Source organism: Corvus moneduloides, chromosome 1 (genome assembly GCF_009650955.1).
Source record: "Corvus moneduloides isolate bCorMon1 chromosome 1, bCorMon1.pri, whole genome shotgun sequence".
Taxonomy (NCBI): Eukaryota; Metazoa; Chordata; class Aves; order Passeriformes; family Corvidae; genus Corvus; species Corvus moneduloides.
The window spans coordinates 159,182,185-159,199,923 of record NC_045476.1 but is presented as its reverse complement, the minus strand read 5'-3'; the positions used below and the strand labels follow the sequence as shown (position 1 = coordinate 159,199,923).

At 42.6% G+C, this 17,739-nt stretch overlaps 1 protein-coding gene across 4 annotated transcripts in view; it reads left to right on the top strand.

Annotated features, from left to right (window-relative positions):
• Positions 1–17,151: 17,151 nt before the first annotated feature.
• The window catches only part of ZFAT (zinc finger and AT-hook domain containing), a 79,612-nt gene continuing 79,024 nt past the window's right edge, over positions 17,152–17,739 (top strand). For all 4 annotated transcript variants that reach the window (XM_032133918.1, XM_032133938.1, XM_032133943.1 and 1 more), the window contains exon 1: positions 17,152–17,357. In XM_032133918.1, the coding sequence (XP_031989809.1) occupies positions 17,339–17,357 (19 nt within the window). In that variant the 5' untranslated portion in view covers positions 17,152–17,338. The remainder of the gene's footprint in view (positions 17,358–17,739) is intronic.

The window sequence follows — 17,739 nt, the reverse complement described above, 5'->3', positions numbered from 1 at the left end:
TGCAGAAACTACAGAGCTTGATTTTTAAAAAAAAATGCTGGTAGTTGTTTTCCAAGCTTTCTTTGCTGTAAATATTTAGCATTTCCTAGTTCTAGATAGTATTTGGGCTTAAAAGAAAGGAAATGTTTCTCGTTAACGAACTTCTTTGTTCAAAGTAAGTGTCTTATAATTAATCTAGTGGACATATTGATTAGTGTTGTCTTAGCCATTCCACATGCCAGATCAGTGCTGCTGCTTTTTTTTTTTTTTAAATAAGCTTAGTTCACGTGCAGTTTGTCTGTCCAGTCTTGTGGAATTGTACTTGTGCCTACCTTTATATTGTACTGGTGTCTAATTCATGTACTCCAACACAGCTGTCACATGTCAGCATACAAAAATAATTTGAAGTGGCTTGAAACTGCAAGAAATAAATAGGTTTAAAGATCCACACTGTATTTTTGCTTGAGTTTTTTTTTCAAGTGTTTGAAATGCAGGGATCTGCTTTTTCTATTCATGAAATACAAAGTCCTGAACATACTAACATGTCTCAAATGTGGCTCTTGTTTGCAGCTGAAGAAGGTGGGCGTCTTAGTGTTGTCCAAATGCGTATTTATGCCGTGATCCCAGGTGAGCTTGCGGTACTGGGAGATTTGGGAAGGGATGATGGGGATTTGACATGGTGTCTGTGCAGTTCTGCTGGTGCTGGGGATGAGGAGTTGAAGCAACTGTTGCAGAATGTGGCAGGACAGGCTCACAAACACAGCAGTGAAGTTTGGGAACAGAAGCAGATTCGACACGTCAGCCTGGTGGCCAGCAAGCAAATGACCTCATCTTGTTCACATGAAGCTAGCGACCAGTGCTTGTGTGACGTGGATCAGTTCCTGGTGTTTTGCAGCAGAGGAAAACACCTGAATGAAAACCAGTCTGGGGATCCAGAGTGACACAGTGGCCACATAGCCATTGCTTTTGGGTGGCTGTCATAAGCTGTATGTGCAGGTGCAAGGTACAGCTCTTTGGTGATGGAAGCTTGTGATTAATACAAAGGTTGTCCCTTGCTGAGCCAGTGGAGTGTCTGTGAAGTCCAGTGTTTGGGGGCTGCCTGTGGTGTTCCTCTGAGTTGCTTTTGAGCATTACCTCAAAGTCCTCAGTGCCTTTGGACTGGCCTGGTGAAGCGCTGTCTTCCCTTGCTCGGAACTCGGCAGCTGCGTTCAGCAGAAATGCCTGAGCTCATGTTTTCCTTCATACAAAGAACAACTGTTAAAACATTTGGAGGGCTTCCCCCCGCCTCCTCTATGCATGAAATAATCTGCATCTGTGATTTCTTTTACCCAGTAAAGCTGCAAACACCTGTTCAGGGAAGAGCTTGGAGAAGGCTGAGGCTCAGTGTCTTGACTGATTGGGTTCATCGAAGTTTTCTTTCTCTGCACTGCTGAGGTCCTGTTTGTTCAAGACTGGACATCAAATTAAACTAACCTGTAAAATACAAGATAAGATGCTGAAGAGTGTTCTGCTCTTTTGCTATTATAATGACTTGTATTTCTGAGTAGCTGAAAGTGGAGGAGAAAATAAGAATGAAAACAGTTGAAATAGTAGAAGTGCCTTGTAAAAGTTCTGGAGGAGAAACTGGAATTATTTTAAGAACATAAAAATAAGATGTACAAATGTCACAACAAATGTAAAATTTAGCACACTAAGGAAACTTGAAATATAAACAAAGGGTTGTTTTTGCATAGAATTTGAGATGGACATTTTTGAGGACTCCAAGTCTCTACCTCCTCTTTAATCTCCCATATATATTTTAGACTTGAGTTTCAGTTTTAAAAATTTTGAGATTTCTAGAAGGTGCCTGTACTGAGCATCAAGGGCCTTGGCAGCTACATGCAATAGAATGCTTATCTTACACAGGCTGTGAGAAACTTCTTATTTTTGCTTTTGGATCTCTACAGCATCAGGGACTGTACACGGGTATCATTGTATTCTCAGATTCAGAAGAGTAAATGTTAAAATACATATTTTGACTTTGTAATGTTAGTCAAGGTTAATGAGAGTCACGTGTACTTTATGAATTGTGTAAATACTCTGAAGTATGTCTGTGCAGATTTATTTTTAGATATCTTGAAAGGCACTGCTGTATTTATATAGTTAAGCTAATTTTTAGTTCCTGTAAACATCCTACACTCAGCTATAACAAGTGCTGATGCTGGGGCGTGGTTGTTAACTTCAGCTGACTTGGAAAGGCAGCTTTCCTCAATGACCAAGTGATACATTGGCAAGCAGGGAATACTATTTTTCAGTAGTATTTAAAATAACATTGTAAGCACTAATTTCTGTGGAAGCAGTATGTATTTCTAGAAATCTCTTAATACTCAAATTATGATTCTGGCTGTATAAAGGCATACATGTTTATTGTGAAGCAGGGTTTAACTGATGGGATCTATATCTTTCTAATTGCAAATAAACTGTGACAATATATCTTTGCTTGAAAAGCAACTTCTGATACCCTGATGACAGAGAAATAATCTAAAACCTTATATTGAATGTTCAGGTCTCAGTTGCAGTAGTGATTTATTGCTTCTTATCTACTTGATCATTGTCAAAGGAGGAATAGATTTACAGAGTACTGTAAAAACAATTCCCAAACCAAGAGATCATTAAAGTAGTAAAACTACTAAGATTTAACCATTTCTATTGCCCTTTGTATCTTACAAAATGAGAAATATCTTTGACAGGGGAAATTTGCATAGGAGAAAAAAGAAGACAAGCATCTCTTGCTTTCCTAGTAGCTCCTCTTCTATCACTTGGATATTATCTCTTGGAATCACATTCCCACTGATGATGGATGTGTTGTTAAATGAAGTATGGCTTCAGGATTTGGACAGTATTAAGTACCAAGAAATTTAAAAACTTACATATTTTTTATTTGAACAGAAGAATGGGGGACATGGAATTCATCTTTGTGAAGCATAACCTGGCTTCTTGAGGATCACTTTTACAATCTGATATCCTTGTTAATATTTGAAAGGCTCAGACTCTAAGATGTAACATTTTTTACTTATAAGGCCAAATACATTATAAAAATAATCAAGAGGGTTTGTCCTCATTTAAATTCACAGACACGAGCCCCTTTTTGCTATAGTTAAGCTTTTTGTTGTGGTTTACTTTTGCTTACAGACGGAGGTGGTCTTTTTAATATGTAAGTCCTTATGGGCAGTTTCTATGCAATATATGGCACTAGAGGCTATTGCATGGAAGAGACCACATCAAATTCTGTATTTGAAGATCATCTGTGTGTGTGTGTGTGAACACTGCACTGCAACCATGTGTTTGCTGTGTGTGCACTTCTGCATGTACAAAACTATTTTAGATTTTTATTCAGTGCATCTGTTTAACTGGTACAAAACACATTTCTCCAGTTGGGATGAACTAGGGAAGTATGAGGGACGCGAATTCTCCTCAGGAGAGATATGTAATTAAAAACATTGAAAGCTTATCTCCAGAAAGAATCTGCATGTCTGTCTGTTCTATTCCATTTCCCAGAATCAGATGCCTCATGGCACCCCTGACTCTGCCTGAGAGAACTTCTCTCAAGTTCTGCTGTCTTTGCGTCACCCATCCTGCTGTGGGCTGCCACGCTCAGGGAATGCCAGGTTTTGACAGCTGTGCTGAAGCACGAGGAAAGTGCCAAGACAGAAGGATTTCCCTGTGAGGCTGTAACATTTTGCAGCTTTGCTGTCACTTGTTGTGTGGTAGTGAATGCTGACACACACTTTTGACCCATCCCACTGTGATTTCTGCCCTTGCTCACGGGAAGGAACACACAGTGTAACAAACGCAGCTCTCTCGTGTCACGGGGAGAGCAGTGACATGCTCTCGCTGTCCTTCCACAGGCTGGATCCATGCCCTCACGGGGTGTATTGTATGCACCACAAGCTGATGGAGCCATGCAATTGTGCAGTGACATAAAAAAAAAAAAAAAAAATTGATGACAAGAAGGAATCCTCAAATCAACATTTACTGTCAACCAAAAAATCTAAGATTCATCTTTCTAGCCAGTGCCTCTGTGTGGAGCTGATTTTGTTGGTAGTATGGACAGTGAGTAAACAATCTGAGCAGATCAGGTGTGGAGGTATACTTGGTGTTTCAGCAGTTTGTTTTTTTTAAATGCATTTGAAATCTAGAATTCATATTGCAGAAACTCAGGAGTGATCAAACTAGAGACTTGCTGTTGTTTTATTACAGAAAGAACAGTTCTGACCACTTTTGATGCAGCTCTTGAAAACTCACTAGGAGTGGAATGTAAAAATAGTAAACCAGTGAGCCTATTGAAGCTTTAATTAATGTATTTGAATAGTTGGGGTTTGCAAGAGTTTGAGTTCTTTGTGGTTCCAGGTTTGGGGGTTTTGTTTAGCTACTCCTTGGTTAAATAGGCAGGAGAAGAGGTTATAATGATACTCTGTCAAACGATTTCAAATAGTTTGGCTCCTCTTAAGGGAGAAAACACATTCACTGAAGAGTGTCAGGACCACTGTTTGGAGGGGGGGGGGTTGGGTAGGGGTTGTTTGATTTTGGTTTTTTTAGGTGAGGATTTGGTAGGAGAATGAGTATTGTGCTTGTGTGCACCCTTCCATGGGCTTGGCTGCACTTGTGAGTGTTGTGAAAGTGCTGACTTGTTTTCCTTTCTGTGAAAATCTTCATTTGAGAGTCAGACAGACCAATTTTGGTACTGTTCTTCCTTGTTGAGGTAATCTTTGGCATTCTGGTTTGGGTTAAACTAAAACTAAACTTCTAGAATATGTCTTTGAGGATTCCAAGTATAAAATAACTCTGCAGAACTTGAAAATCTATTTTAAATAGTGTAGTTCACTTTTTTCTTCCATTCTTTTAGTGCTTTTTAGATAAACAGTGATAATCCCATGGCGCCAGTGATGGCCTAAAACAAAATGGGATAAGTATCTTGGGGAAAGATAGTGTGAATGATTTATAAGATTGTCTGGAAGTTTTTTATAGCTATGACATCAATGGTAAATCACTTAACATTAGTCAAAAATTAAATTTCTCTAGAAAAACACAGAGGCATCATTAATGTGGATTTTTTTCACAGCAATTTTGAAAATACACATTTACTCATGTTTGATTCTTCCTGGGTTTGTCTTCTGCTAAAAAAACAAGTATTTCAATAGATGGTCACTGATACTTGGTTTACTTGTCTGTTGTGTTCACTGAGACTGTTCCAAAATTCAGCTCACTTCCTTTTAACCAGCTATGCCAGTTCTGACCAGCTTAATTCACGTTTTATAGAGGTCCTGTGTCTGGCGAGAGTACAAAGTTAAAACTGCTTAAAACTTGAGCTTAAAACATGATTTTATAGTTGGTGAGTATTCGTAGTGAGGATCTTACCTCTGGCATTTGGGTTTCCTCTGTAAAGGAACAGCAGATCCTTCACTTGTCCACCACTGCAGGCAAGGAGAGCCTGATCCATGGAACAGTACATGGGCCCTGGAAGCAGAACGAAGGAAATGCAGTTTATGTCAGTCAGAATTGTTTGTGGTCTGATAACATCGCTGTCTCAGCAGGGAAATAATTTCCTGTAAACAATATGGCTTTATCTCAAAAACCTGCTTTTTTAATAAAGTGAAAAATTATTTTTCCAAGCTTCACACAAGTCGTATCTTTGTCTGACAGGAAAAAGGGAGGCAGGGATGAAAGATGCTTTGTGAACTGAGCTCTGTTTACTTAAGGCTATGGAAAACATGCTGAAAACATATACATTAGGTGCATAGCTTAATGCATTTTTTTAATAAACACATTTCCCCACATATTATTGAATTAGTTGAATTGACTAACTACTATCTAGGGGAAAATGTGATCTGTTAACAATCTTTTTTTGGAGATGTTTAGATGTTACTCTAAGGAATTTATGAGATAGAAAATCTCTTAACCTGGATTCCAGTCCAATGTTGACAGTCCACAGAAGCTTTTTAACTGCGTGTGATATCCCACTATACACAAAGTCTTGTTCATCCTATGAGCTGTCTGCCATAGTTACTGTAGGCTGCTTCCTGCCTGTAATGGAGACATAACACACCCAGGATTTCCATTGTCACAGCTACTCTGGTTCTCCAGGCAGAGGCATTTCTTGGATGCATCCCACGCCAAGGGGCTGACACTGGTCTGGCTCTGTCAGCTGGAGACACAAACTTTGTACCTTCAGAGAAGTGTTAATGAAATCTGTCTTCTGCTACTAAACAAAGAAATACCCCTGACCCCTTCCTGCTTAAATCAGTCTTAGAAAAAAGTTGGTGTTACGGGATAGAGGCAGGAAAGCAAGAAGTAAACTGGATCTTATCAGAAGATGGAATCTTTGAGGGGCAAAGGAGAGGGAAGATAATTTAGTAGAATTCTCAGAGGCACTAGTGTGTATGTTGGTTCTTTCTGTTCTGCAGGAATTTGAACAGTGATGTTACATCTCCCACTAGTAAATATATTTATATCTATGTTTAGCTCAGGCTTCCACACATTAGAAAACTTAGGGAAAACTAAGTTAAGAAGTTGTGAGGAATCTCTTCTATCTATGCTATGATGCTTCTTGGTCAACTAAATTCATAGGTGTTTTGTAGGTTTTTGAAGCACAAATTTCCCATATTTGTATATTTTTTTGTTCCTTTCTGAACTTTTTTGAGTTTTTGCTATATAGAGATTTTCCTATTTTTAATCAGTGAATTCAGGAAATGGAAACTTTAGCCATTTCACATGCTTAGTAGCAAAAAATAAATATTTAAATAATCTTGGATGGTGTTTCACAGTAAGAGTAAAGGTTTTGATACAGTTTTTCATATTTTTTTTTAATACTAGAAAAACCAATTGCATGTTGAACAATCAGAAATAATTTCCATACAGATGCTCATCTTAAAACTGTTTTTTCTATTTATTTAGACTGCTTAAAGTGCAGATTTAAGGTACTGTACCATAAAACTGGTGTGTGTATGTGTGTATGTATATATAAGAAAAGTCAAGATCTAATGAAGGTTTTCATAGGGCAATACTGATAAGAATGTTTGCTTATTAATGCTTTAACTGATGAGGCAGTAGTTAATATTGTGGGATGCACAATGAAGGCTGCAGTTCTTTCCATCAAAAACATCCTTTTTGGTGTAGATACCATTTTAATTAAACATCCATGTGTGCTGCTGTGTGACAGTGACCCTGTGGAGGTTTGTAATGTGCCAGGCTCTGACCTTTCACTGGCAGCTCCAGTTCTGGAGCTCTTGCAGACAAGGCCTGCATGCTTGGGAGCCACAAGGGATGTGAAGGTTCTGCTGGTCCTTGGCTGAATGTCCTCCAGTGTGTCCAGGTGGGATATTGGGAAATCCTACAGTACCAAACTTCCATGAATTTTTGTTTGAGCTGCAGCATTTCTGCTAGAAAAATAGGTGAGGTCATACTAAGGTCACACTAAACTAATGACTTCCAAGGGCTTGATCTCAGTGACAGCTCACATCTGTTAATTATATTTGGTGATTGTGTTTATGGCAGAGTAGTAGATGTAAGAGCATGTAATCTATCTGAAGTTGTTGTGACTGAAGGCCAGATTCTGACTCCATTAAATTCCATAACATCTGACTGACTCCACTGATGTCTAAGGTGGTTTTTTTCTGGCTTTCATGAATATGAATGAGATTATAATCAGGCTTCAGTTATGGTTCAGAATATATCAGGAGATAATAAATATGTGCAAATGTAAACAGTCCTAAAGCACATTAAGTATCCACAATACATACCTGGGTTTATTCATAAATGAGTTTTGCAAAATTGACAGCTGAGCCATGACAGGGATGAGTAATTTCTTAGCAGAGCTTTCCTGTATGAGCATAAAAGCAGAACTCATGTAGTTTTATTGGATGTTTAAGTAGTGGTGTCTGTGTTACAAAAATAACCAAACCCAAACCCTTGTCATGGTGTACTAATGAAAGGAGACTGAGCAGATGGTTTTTAGGGACTGCACGGCACGTGTTATGCAACTGTGCTGTTCTTTCAGAGAAAGAGAAGTGAGGCAGAAAGAAGTCTAGCTAAACCTTTAATGCTTAAATTTTCACTCGTTAAAAGAACACAGAAAATGAATGACAAAAGCTCCACAAATAGAATATTCAAGTGTGCAAGCTACAAAACTTACTTGCTTTTACTCTCCAATCTGAGCAATTATCTCAATAGAGCACCAGAGTTACAAATTAGGCACACTCAACATGTTTTTATCAAGGAGGAAGAGAAAAGGAATAATAAATTGTTCTTGGATGAGGAAAAACCTTGTAGCATGGCCAAGAGAACAATGCTAGACAGAGCACAGAGTTGCTTGGGTTTGAGATACTGCCCAATGAAACCTGAAGATGCGAGCTTACACTGGAGGAGTAATAAAAAAAGAAAATCAAACAGCTTATTCCAATTAAGGAGTAAAACTGGAGCCTCTGTCAGCCCTAGTAAATGAGGTTTAGAGAAGTGAAGTCATGTTCTCACACAGACTGCCTGTAGACTGTACAATTCAGTGGTGTTGTCATCACATTTCAGTGGCTGGAGTATTCAAAAGATGAACAGTATTAGTGATTTTTAGGAAAACTGTAAAGCTGTAAATTTTCCTTGAAACATTTTGTGGTGTAATCTCTATACTACTTTCAAAATTCCTCTGTAAGAGAGACGGGTTGGTTAAAATACCCACAAACACTGCGCAGTGCACGTGTTTTCCTCCGTGTAAGGAGCAAAGAACGAATAGGTGGTGATCAGACTTTCTGTCAGTCAAGCAATATTACTCTGAAAAAGGACTTATTTACAGCTTTTCCCTGTTAATGGATTTTCGTTTATCATCACTTTATTATGTCAAAGAGGGCAGTGTCGGGCTGTGATAATTGTGGAAGTTGCAATGTAGGATGGAAAGACTAATGAGCAAATCAATGGTATCAACACTACACAGATTAGATCCCTTAGCTTTTTTTTCATAAGTAGGTATGTGCTCCTTTAGAGTCTTTTTTATATGGTCACAGTGGTCTCATCAATCTCCTTCTGTAGTCACTGGGGAATTCTAGATGCTTCTGAGGCCCTCTGGAAGCTATAGGCAGACAGGCCTAGATCATGGAATCACAGAATGTTTCGGGTTAGAAGGGACATTAAAGGTCATATAGTTCCAAGCCCACTGCCATGTATGGGGACACCTTCCACTAGACTAGTTTGCTCAAGGCCTTATCCAGCCTGGCTTTGAACACTGCCAGGGTTGGGGCATCCACATCATCTCTAGGCAACCCAGTCTAGAGTCTCACCACCCTCACAGTAAGGACCTTCTTAATATCCAGCCTAAATTTCCCCTCTTTCAGTTTGTACCCATTATTCTCTGTCCTATCACTACAGTTCCTGATGAAGAGTCCCTCTCTGGCTTCCCTGTAGCCCCTTCAGATACTGGAAGGTTGCTGTGAGTTCTCCCTGGAACCTGCTCAAGGCTGAACAACCCCAACTTTCTCAGCCTGTCTTCATGGGGGAGGAACTCCAGTCCTCTTACCAACTTTATGACCTCCTCTGGACTTGTTCCATGGTTCCATGTCCTTTTTATGTTGGGGACACCAGAACTGGATGCATTTGGGGGATCTCACAAGAGCAGAGTAGAGGGGGAGCATCACCTCCCTAAGCCTGCTGCCCTTGGTGCTTTTGCTGCAGCCCAGGACTTATTTGGCTTTCTGGGCTGCAAGAGCTCACTGCCAGCTCATGGTGAATTTTCCATCACCCATCACCCCCAACTCCTTCTCCCAGGGCTGGTCTCAATCACTTCTCTACCCAATCTGTTGGTGTGTCTGGGATCACCATGACACAGGTGCAGGACCTTGCACTTTGCTCTGTCAAACTTCATGAGGTCTGACCAGCCCCACCTCTCCAGCCTGTCCAGGTCCCTCTGGATCCATCCCTTCCCTCCAGTCTGTGACTGCACCACACAGCTTGGTGTGGTCAGTGAATTTGCTGAGGGTGCCTCGATCCCACCGTCCATGTCACTGACGAAGCTGTTGAACAGCATCAGCCCCAGTACTGACCCCTGCGGGACTCCACTCATCACTGGTTTCCATGTGGACAATTCGCTGTTGACCACAACTCTTCATGTGCACCATCCAGCCAGTTCTTCATCCATCCGTCCATCCATCCATCCATCCATCCATCCATCCATCCATCCATGTCTCTCCAATTTGGAGACAAGGATGTTGTGTGGGACTGTCTCACATGCTTTCTGTAAGTCCAGGTAGATGATGTCAGTAGGTAATGGTGGTGGTTCTCATTTTCCTGGGAGGGAGCTTAAGGTATTAAGTATTTAATAACATGATAATCTTGCAGAAACTTGATGAAGATTGAGAATTGTACAGCAATCTGCTGAAGTCAAACATATGATGCAATGTCTAATCAAATTAACATCATACAAATCATGGAGGAACTGTCAGATTTGTACAGTTTGGGCATATCATGGTTGTCAAATTTCTACTGTAGATTTTATAAATCAAACCCAGCATGATCGGTGCTGTTTTTCCTCTCTGTTCCACTATCCTATAAATAGCTCCCTGTTCCATGAGAGCAGTGGCAACTTTCCCAGCAGGAATACGATAACAAAGATGTCTATCTTCTCCACCTCTCTTTGTGCCTTTTTCAGTACCACTTAGTGGTGTGGAGAATATGCTGTTTGTACTATGAATTTACCTTTTCTATTAGGTGTGTATATACATTTCTTCTTGCTCTGAATTACAGTAAAGGTGAAGTGAATGAAATCAGGGTGCTGTTTGGATATTGTGCTGCACTTTTCATACATAATCATAAATATAAATAATCTTCTATTTTGACAGTGCTACATTTTGCAAAGCTTCAGGCAAAGTTTGCTTTCTCACATGCATTTCTATCTCAGTCCAGCTGCACAGTGTTCGTTTTGTACTAGACTGAAGAAACAGCACATAATAGCATTTCTTAACTTTCATTTCTCTAATATAATTTCTTGTCTTACAGGTCCCTGTGTAAGAAAACAATCCCCAATCCAAAACTACTTAAAAAAACAAGGAGAACCACCATTTAAACCTGCACAGTGTTCCAGCTGTGCTGCTGTCTCCAGCTAGCCCGACATCACCTACCAAAGGAAAAACATGCTGTACAGTTGTAATAGGATTAAACAGTATAAACCTGCAAGCAGAAATGTGATTAATACAGGGTATTTCTGACTCCTGCAGTGACTATATTGCTACACTGAGAAAACCAGAATCTGTTTATTAGAAGCATTTTCAGTATGTATATATTTTTCTGAAGTTATTTATAATTGTTGCCTTTCTCTCAGGCCTGCAGGAGATAAATTTCAAATTAACTGTGCAGTGTAATCAGTATCAGTAGACTATACAATCCTGAGATGTCAAGAATTATGATAAGCCTCATACTAAGCTCTGGAGAGATTTGTAACTGTGTAGTTTGCATTTGTAGTTTGCCCCATTTTTATTAGCATTTTCATTATGAAGTTGTTACTGGAAGCATAAAGTTAATGTTCTGTAACAAGAAAATAGCAATTATGCAGTCCTAAACAAGAACTCAACATTAAACATAGCAGATAAAAATAACAAGCAGATACAGTTACTGCAGACAGATAATGTGGAAAAAAAGTAATGTAGCATTTACAGTAAAGCAATGGCAACTTTTCTTCCTTAAGCATAAAGCTGGTTGCCAAACAACCCCCTATAATTTCTGAGCATTCATCTTTGCATTTTCAAGTAGAACTTTCAAAAGTGCAGACCATAAGCTCAAATTGTTTTCCCTTTGAAATCAATGAGAAAATAAAAATGTTGCAAAAATATATGTGCTAATTAACTTTAAAAAATTCTCTTAAACGTTTGTATCTTTTGAGAATGCTCTCTTCTGTGTCCTCCCCCAGAATGTATTTTAAATGGATACTGGTGAGTACCTCCACAGCTGTAAATATGGCTCAAGTTTTTCTTAGTGGAAAAACAGTTTACAAAACCCAGGAAGAACTGTTTAATTACTTTACAAAGTTCAGTCTTCGCTCTCACTAAACAATGGTCCCTTTTCTTTTAAAAATAATGCAACACATCCATGGGGCCGGATGGGATCCACCCCAGGGTAGTGACGGAATGGAGGAAGAGCTCACCCTGCCACTCTCCATCATTTATCAGCAGTCCTGGCTGACTGGGGAGGTCCCAGTTGACCGGAGGTTCGCAAATGCAACACCCACCTACACAAAGGGCTGGAAGGAGGATGTGGGGAATGACAGCCTGACCATGGTGCCAGGGGAAGTCGTGCTGCAAATCATTGTGAGTGTCGCCAGATACAGAACAACCAGGGGATCAGTCCCAGCCAGCACAGGGTCATGAAAGGCAGGTTCTGCTTGACCAGCCTGACCTCCTTCTATTATCAGGTGACAATGTAGTGGGTGAGGGAAGGCTGTGGATGTGTCTACCTGGACTTCACCAAAGCCTTTGACACCTTTTCCCACAGCATTCTCCTGGAGAAACTCGCTTCCTATGGCTTGGGCAGGTGCACTCTTTGCTGGGTTAAAAACTGGCTGAATGGCCAAGCCCAGAGAGTGGTGGTGAATGGTGACACATCCAGATGGTGGCTGGTCACTAGCGGCATTTCCCAGGGCTCAGTACTCTGTCCAGCCCTGATTAAGATCTTTATCGATGACCTGGATGAGGGGATTGAATGTACTCTCGTTAAATTTGCAGATGACACCAAACTGAGAGGGAGTGTTGGTCTGCTGGAGGGTAGGAAGGTTCTGGACAGGCTGGATTGGCAGACCCAGACCAGTTGTATGAGGTTCAGTAAGGCCAAGTGCTGGGTCCTGCTGCTGGATCCCAGCAACCCCCTCCAGTGCTCCAGGCTAGGGGCAGAGGCGCTGGAAAGCTCCCAGCAGGAAAGGCTCTGGGGATGCTGGCCGACAGCAGCTGACCATGAGCCAGCATGTGCCCAGGTGGGCAAGGAGGCTGGTGGCCTCCTGGCCTTCTGTGTCAGCAATAGTGTGGTCAGCAGGACCAGGGCACTGACTGTCCCCCTGTACCTGGCACTGGTGAGGACACACCCCAAGTGCTGTGTTCAGTTCTGGGTCTCTCACTACAATAAAGAGATTGAGGTGCTGAAGTGTGTCCAGAGAAGAACAGTGGAGCTGGGAAGGGTCTGGAGCACAAGTCTGATGAGGAGCAGCTGAGGGAGCCAGGGATGTTCAGCCTGGAGAAAAGGAAGCTCAGGGGGCACTTAATTGCTCTGTACAACTACCTGAAAGGAGGCTGTATCCAGATGGGAATTGGCCTCTTCTCCCAAGTAACAAGCCACAGGAGGTAATGGCCTCAAGTTGTACCAGGCAAAGTTTAGGTAAGGTATTATTGGATATTCACAGAAAGGGTTGTTAGGCATTGGAACAAGCTGCCCAGGGAATTATTTGCAAGCAAGTACAGGAAACTGAAATGCAGTAGAGTGTTTGTGTACTGTGTAATTAATGAAAGACCCAGACAGATGTTTTGGGTTTTTTCCATTCTACAGCAAGTGCGCACAAAGTTGAGGATTTTTCATTTTACACTGTTTCTTACAATATTTAACTTGTTGTATCTATGAGTTCTGCTCTCCTGCTAGAATGCTTTACGCACTCTACTTCATAAAATGCTAAAGGATTTTTGTCTTAAAATATTGGTAATAAAAATCAGGTTGGAAATTCAAGCACTGGAAGGTCATTAAGCATCTAAATCAAGGTTGTCAGCATACGTCTGTTTTTATCCTCTGTTGGTATTTTTTGTTGCAGATCCTTAGGTCACAATCACATAATTTACTGTTTTCTCTCACAGGACAACTGCTTCATTTAGCCAATTATTGTGTCTTCCCTCAACAGAGCTTTGTCTCGTTTTGGGTGCTTATGGGACATTTATTGATTTGCTATTTCAACAGAAATTACTTTATTTTCTCAAAATGCTCACGGGGGAAAAAAGGGAAAGTGAAGCACTGAAGGTTAGGGTAAAGTTTCCCTAACTGGGTATTTTCAATGTAAGTCATCCAGGATAAGGGGGTTTAAAAGTAATTATCACATTTAAGCATCGATGCTAAAATTTTCAACTATAGAAATACATAAAGCTTTTCAAAGCACATTGCAAATGCCATTGTGAAGAAGCAGAAAAGGAGAAAGATGAAATTAATGAACACTGTTTTTGTATCATAAATGAACTCTGTGAGAGCAATCTGTTCCTAATTTCCCTTCATAAAACCTCATGTTTACTTCTCAACATTTTCCAGCTTCTGTAACAAATGAGGCAGAGTCTTGTGTTACAGACGAGCCCCTGTGCTGTGTAGCCCTCATTCATATCTAGGTCAGGTACGTCAGCAACGCTGAATGAGTCAGAGATTCTGAACAAATGCAGTGTATGACTGTGGGATGTAAAATATTCCCAGAAATAGCTTATGCAGAACCAAATGGAAATGAAAGCTGTATAGAGCAGTACTAATTCTAATTTTTGATTGATTTTACCACCTTAATTCTGTGGGGCTGTTATGGAACAGCCAAGCAAGCTGCACTCTCATTTCACACTTGGGAATACACATCTTCAGTGAAGTGCTTTTCCTATTTGTGAATAAAGCCAAACCATGTAACTGGGAAAAGAAGTCAGCATCTGGTATGCCCTCAGTAAGGCCATGCACACTCTGTTCATGGATTCCAGCTCCATATGCAGGCTGAAGCCTGTGCAATACTGAACTTGCTCTATATTTGAACTTGGCATTCTCTAGCAATTGGTAGAGATATTATTATTATTATTATTATTATTATTATTATACTACAAGAGTTGATTCAGGAGAAGTCAACTCATACCAGCCAGGCATGGAGGCTATGAGAAGGAGCTACTCAGTGGGCTGAAGAGAGGGAACTGGGAGCTGTATTTGATAAACACTTGTGTGTGCAGGAGCTTATCTGCAAGTGGCTAGAGAGACGTCAGGGGTGAGAGAGAAAGTGCTGAAAGCATCTGGAAAGAGCACTTCAGAAAAACAGGAAAGATTTTCCTGTGAATGAAAACTGGGACTGGGACCTGAAAAACAACAAAAGAGGTCAGACAAGTGAATGTGCAGGAGGGAGAGGGAAAGCATGGGTAGTGTGAGCCTTGAATTTTGTCAATAAGGAAACTGTGACAGAATGAGATGAACAGATGGGGATCAGGTTCTCCCTTAAGACAGGAACTGTTCATAGAATCACAGAATATCCTGAGTTGGAAGGGACCATCAAGGATCATTGAAGTCGAGGTCCTGCATGGAACAGCCCAAGGAATCACTGCTGTGTTGAGAGGGCCTCACACCTGATGCTGCTTATCCCAGTACCTGGATCTGTGTTGTGTGTGGTGCAGCTGAACTCTGCTGGTGATGAGTTATGTGGCTTCTGATATGATGGCACTTGGAAGAACTTGAGGGCATTTTTGTTTAAGCTGTGAAACTGTTTATTCAGAGCTGCAAAAACTTTGCTTCATGAGGCTCTGTGACCTGACCAGGCACCCCAACAGTGATAGCTTTCCTCTTTCTTCTCTGACATCCAACAGACAGACCTCCCAAACATTTTGACTGGGACAGGCAGCACAGCTCAGAGATTCTAACTCTGATTTGCTGTCTTAGGTAAAGAACAAGCCTTCATTAATGTAGCCTTTTAAACAGGCTTGTGGTTGTGCAAAGCAGAACCGTATGCAATATCTGTATGTAAAAAGTAAACCATGTGGCATGCTGATGCTCAGCCAGTGGTTCTATGTGAAGACAAGTGTTTTTCTTGGCAGGAGAATCCATCCCACTTGCTGTAGTGAGGCTCAGTGACTCAAGGACCAGAGAATGTTCTTTCAATGCCAAGGTAAGGATGAATATTATTCATGTCCAAAAAAGAGCACAGTCCCTTCCTTTCATGGGCAGTGTGTGCCTGAGCATAAGTGTGCTTTCATCTTTATTGCTCCTAGAAGTATGAAACATTCTCGAGAAGATATGTGCAGTGGGTAGGAAGAGGGGCAGAAAGGGGCACAAGGAGTCTAGAAAGTGAAGAGGGCAGGTCAAGGCTGCAGGCTAAAACAGGTTCCCAGTGTTGTTTCTCGTGAGGTCAGAACACCCACTGATGACTCTGCTAAAATATTGCTCTGTTATTTGCATCTGGTCAGAGGAGGCAAATTTTGCAGAGGAGCAACGACAGCCTCTGGAGAGATCTGGTCTTTCCCTTCTGCCTTCTGGTTGGATCTCTGACACAAATTTTAAAGAACATGTTTTTGTAAGAGTTGTCTCATGCAAGTCATTCTGAGTAAGAGACGCACTGATGGGGTGAACACTGGTAAAGTAAAGCTGCCCCGTCTGCCTGCTGGGGGCTAAGACCCAGCCTGGCCCTGCCATGCTGCACCTGTATAGAGCAAAGCTCAGTGTAAGGCTAGCAGAAGTGTGACACCAGCGAGGAGAGGCGACTTTTACACACAAACGACCCTGCTTCCTCACACTTGCCTTTTCATGCCCATAAACACCAAGGGTGTTTGTTCATATAGTCCTGCCTGAGTTACCTGTGGTGACACAGAGGACAAGGGACACATGCCCCGGGTCCCCATGATCACAGCTCTTACCTCAGAAGGTAGGTTTAAATTAAGAAGAAATCCCTTACTGTGAGGATGGCAAGACTCTGCAGATTCTTGAGTCAATCAGACTCAATATTGCCCAGGGAAGCTGTGGATGTCCCACTCTCGGAAGTGTTCAAGGCCAGGCTGGATGTGGCTTGGAACAACCTGGTTTAGTGGAAGGTCTCCCTGCCCATAGCAGAAGGGTTGGAACGACATGGTCTTTAAGGTCCCTACAAAGCCAGTATATTCTATGACTACCTCGTACGTGCTAAAGTACCAGGCTCATAAAAACACATTTTACCCACAGGTGGTGAATTAAAACGCCTTTAGCATGCCGGGGCTGTGTCAGCCTGAGCTGAGCAGCCCCGGCCTCCCGGGGTCCTGGGGCAGGCGGCGGGTGCTCAGGAGGGTACGGGGAGATGACGGCGGGGTGTCGCGGCTGTCTCGGGTGTCTCTGGTCGCGGCTGTCCCCGCGTCCCTCATCCTCCTCCCGCCGCTCCCTCAGCCCGCGGGCGGCGCCTCAAGGGGACGCGGCCACGCGCGGCCGCCACTGCGCAGGCGCCGCTCCGCCCCGCGGAGCCGAGCCGAGCGGCCACTGCCGTGTCGGCCGCGGCAGATTCGCCATAAGGCGCCGCACGGGGACCCGATTTTCGGTGTTGTTTTTTTTTTTTTCCCCCTCTTTTCCCTCACTCTGTTTTCCAAGCGGGCCGCGCTCGGCTCCCGGCGCGCTGTCCCGCTGAGCCCCCGCGGCGATGGAGGCGGCGGCTGCAGGTGAGCGGGGCCGGGCCGGGCGGGCGGGGGAGCGCGCACGGATCCCCGCGCGGCGGGCTCGGAGAAGTAGTTCCGGCGGGGTTGCGGTGACGCTCCTTCCGCACGACAAGTAGTTCCCAGAGTGGCGGCCGCCCCAGAATCCGTCGCCCGGTGCTGCTGGCGTGTGGGGGGCTTCGGGAAGCGGACGGAGGACTCGGGAAGCCCGAACCTAGGAGTCCTGCTGTTCCCCGGCTGCCCGTCCCGAGGCTGCCGCTTAGCAGCGAGTCGGGAAGCACTGGGAGCTGCTGCTGGTGCCGATTTGATGCGTGGAGACCCCATAACAACCTTACAGGATGTGACGGGGGCCTGCAGAGAAGGCGGAGAGGTTTCTCTTCGTGAGGAA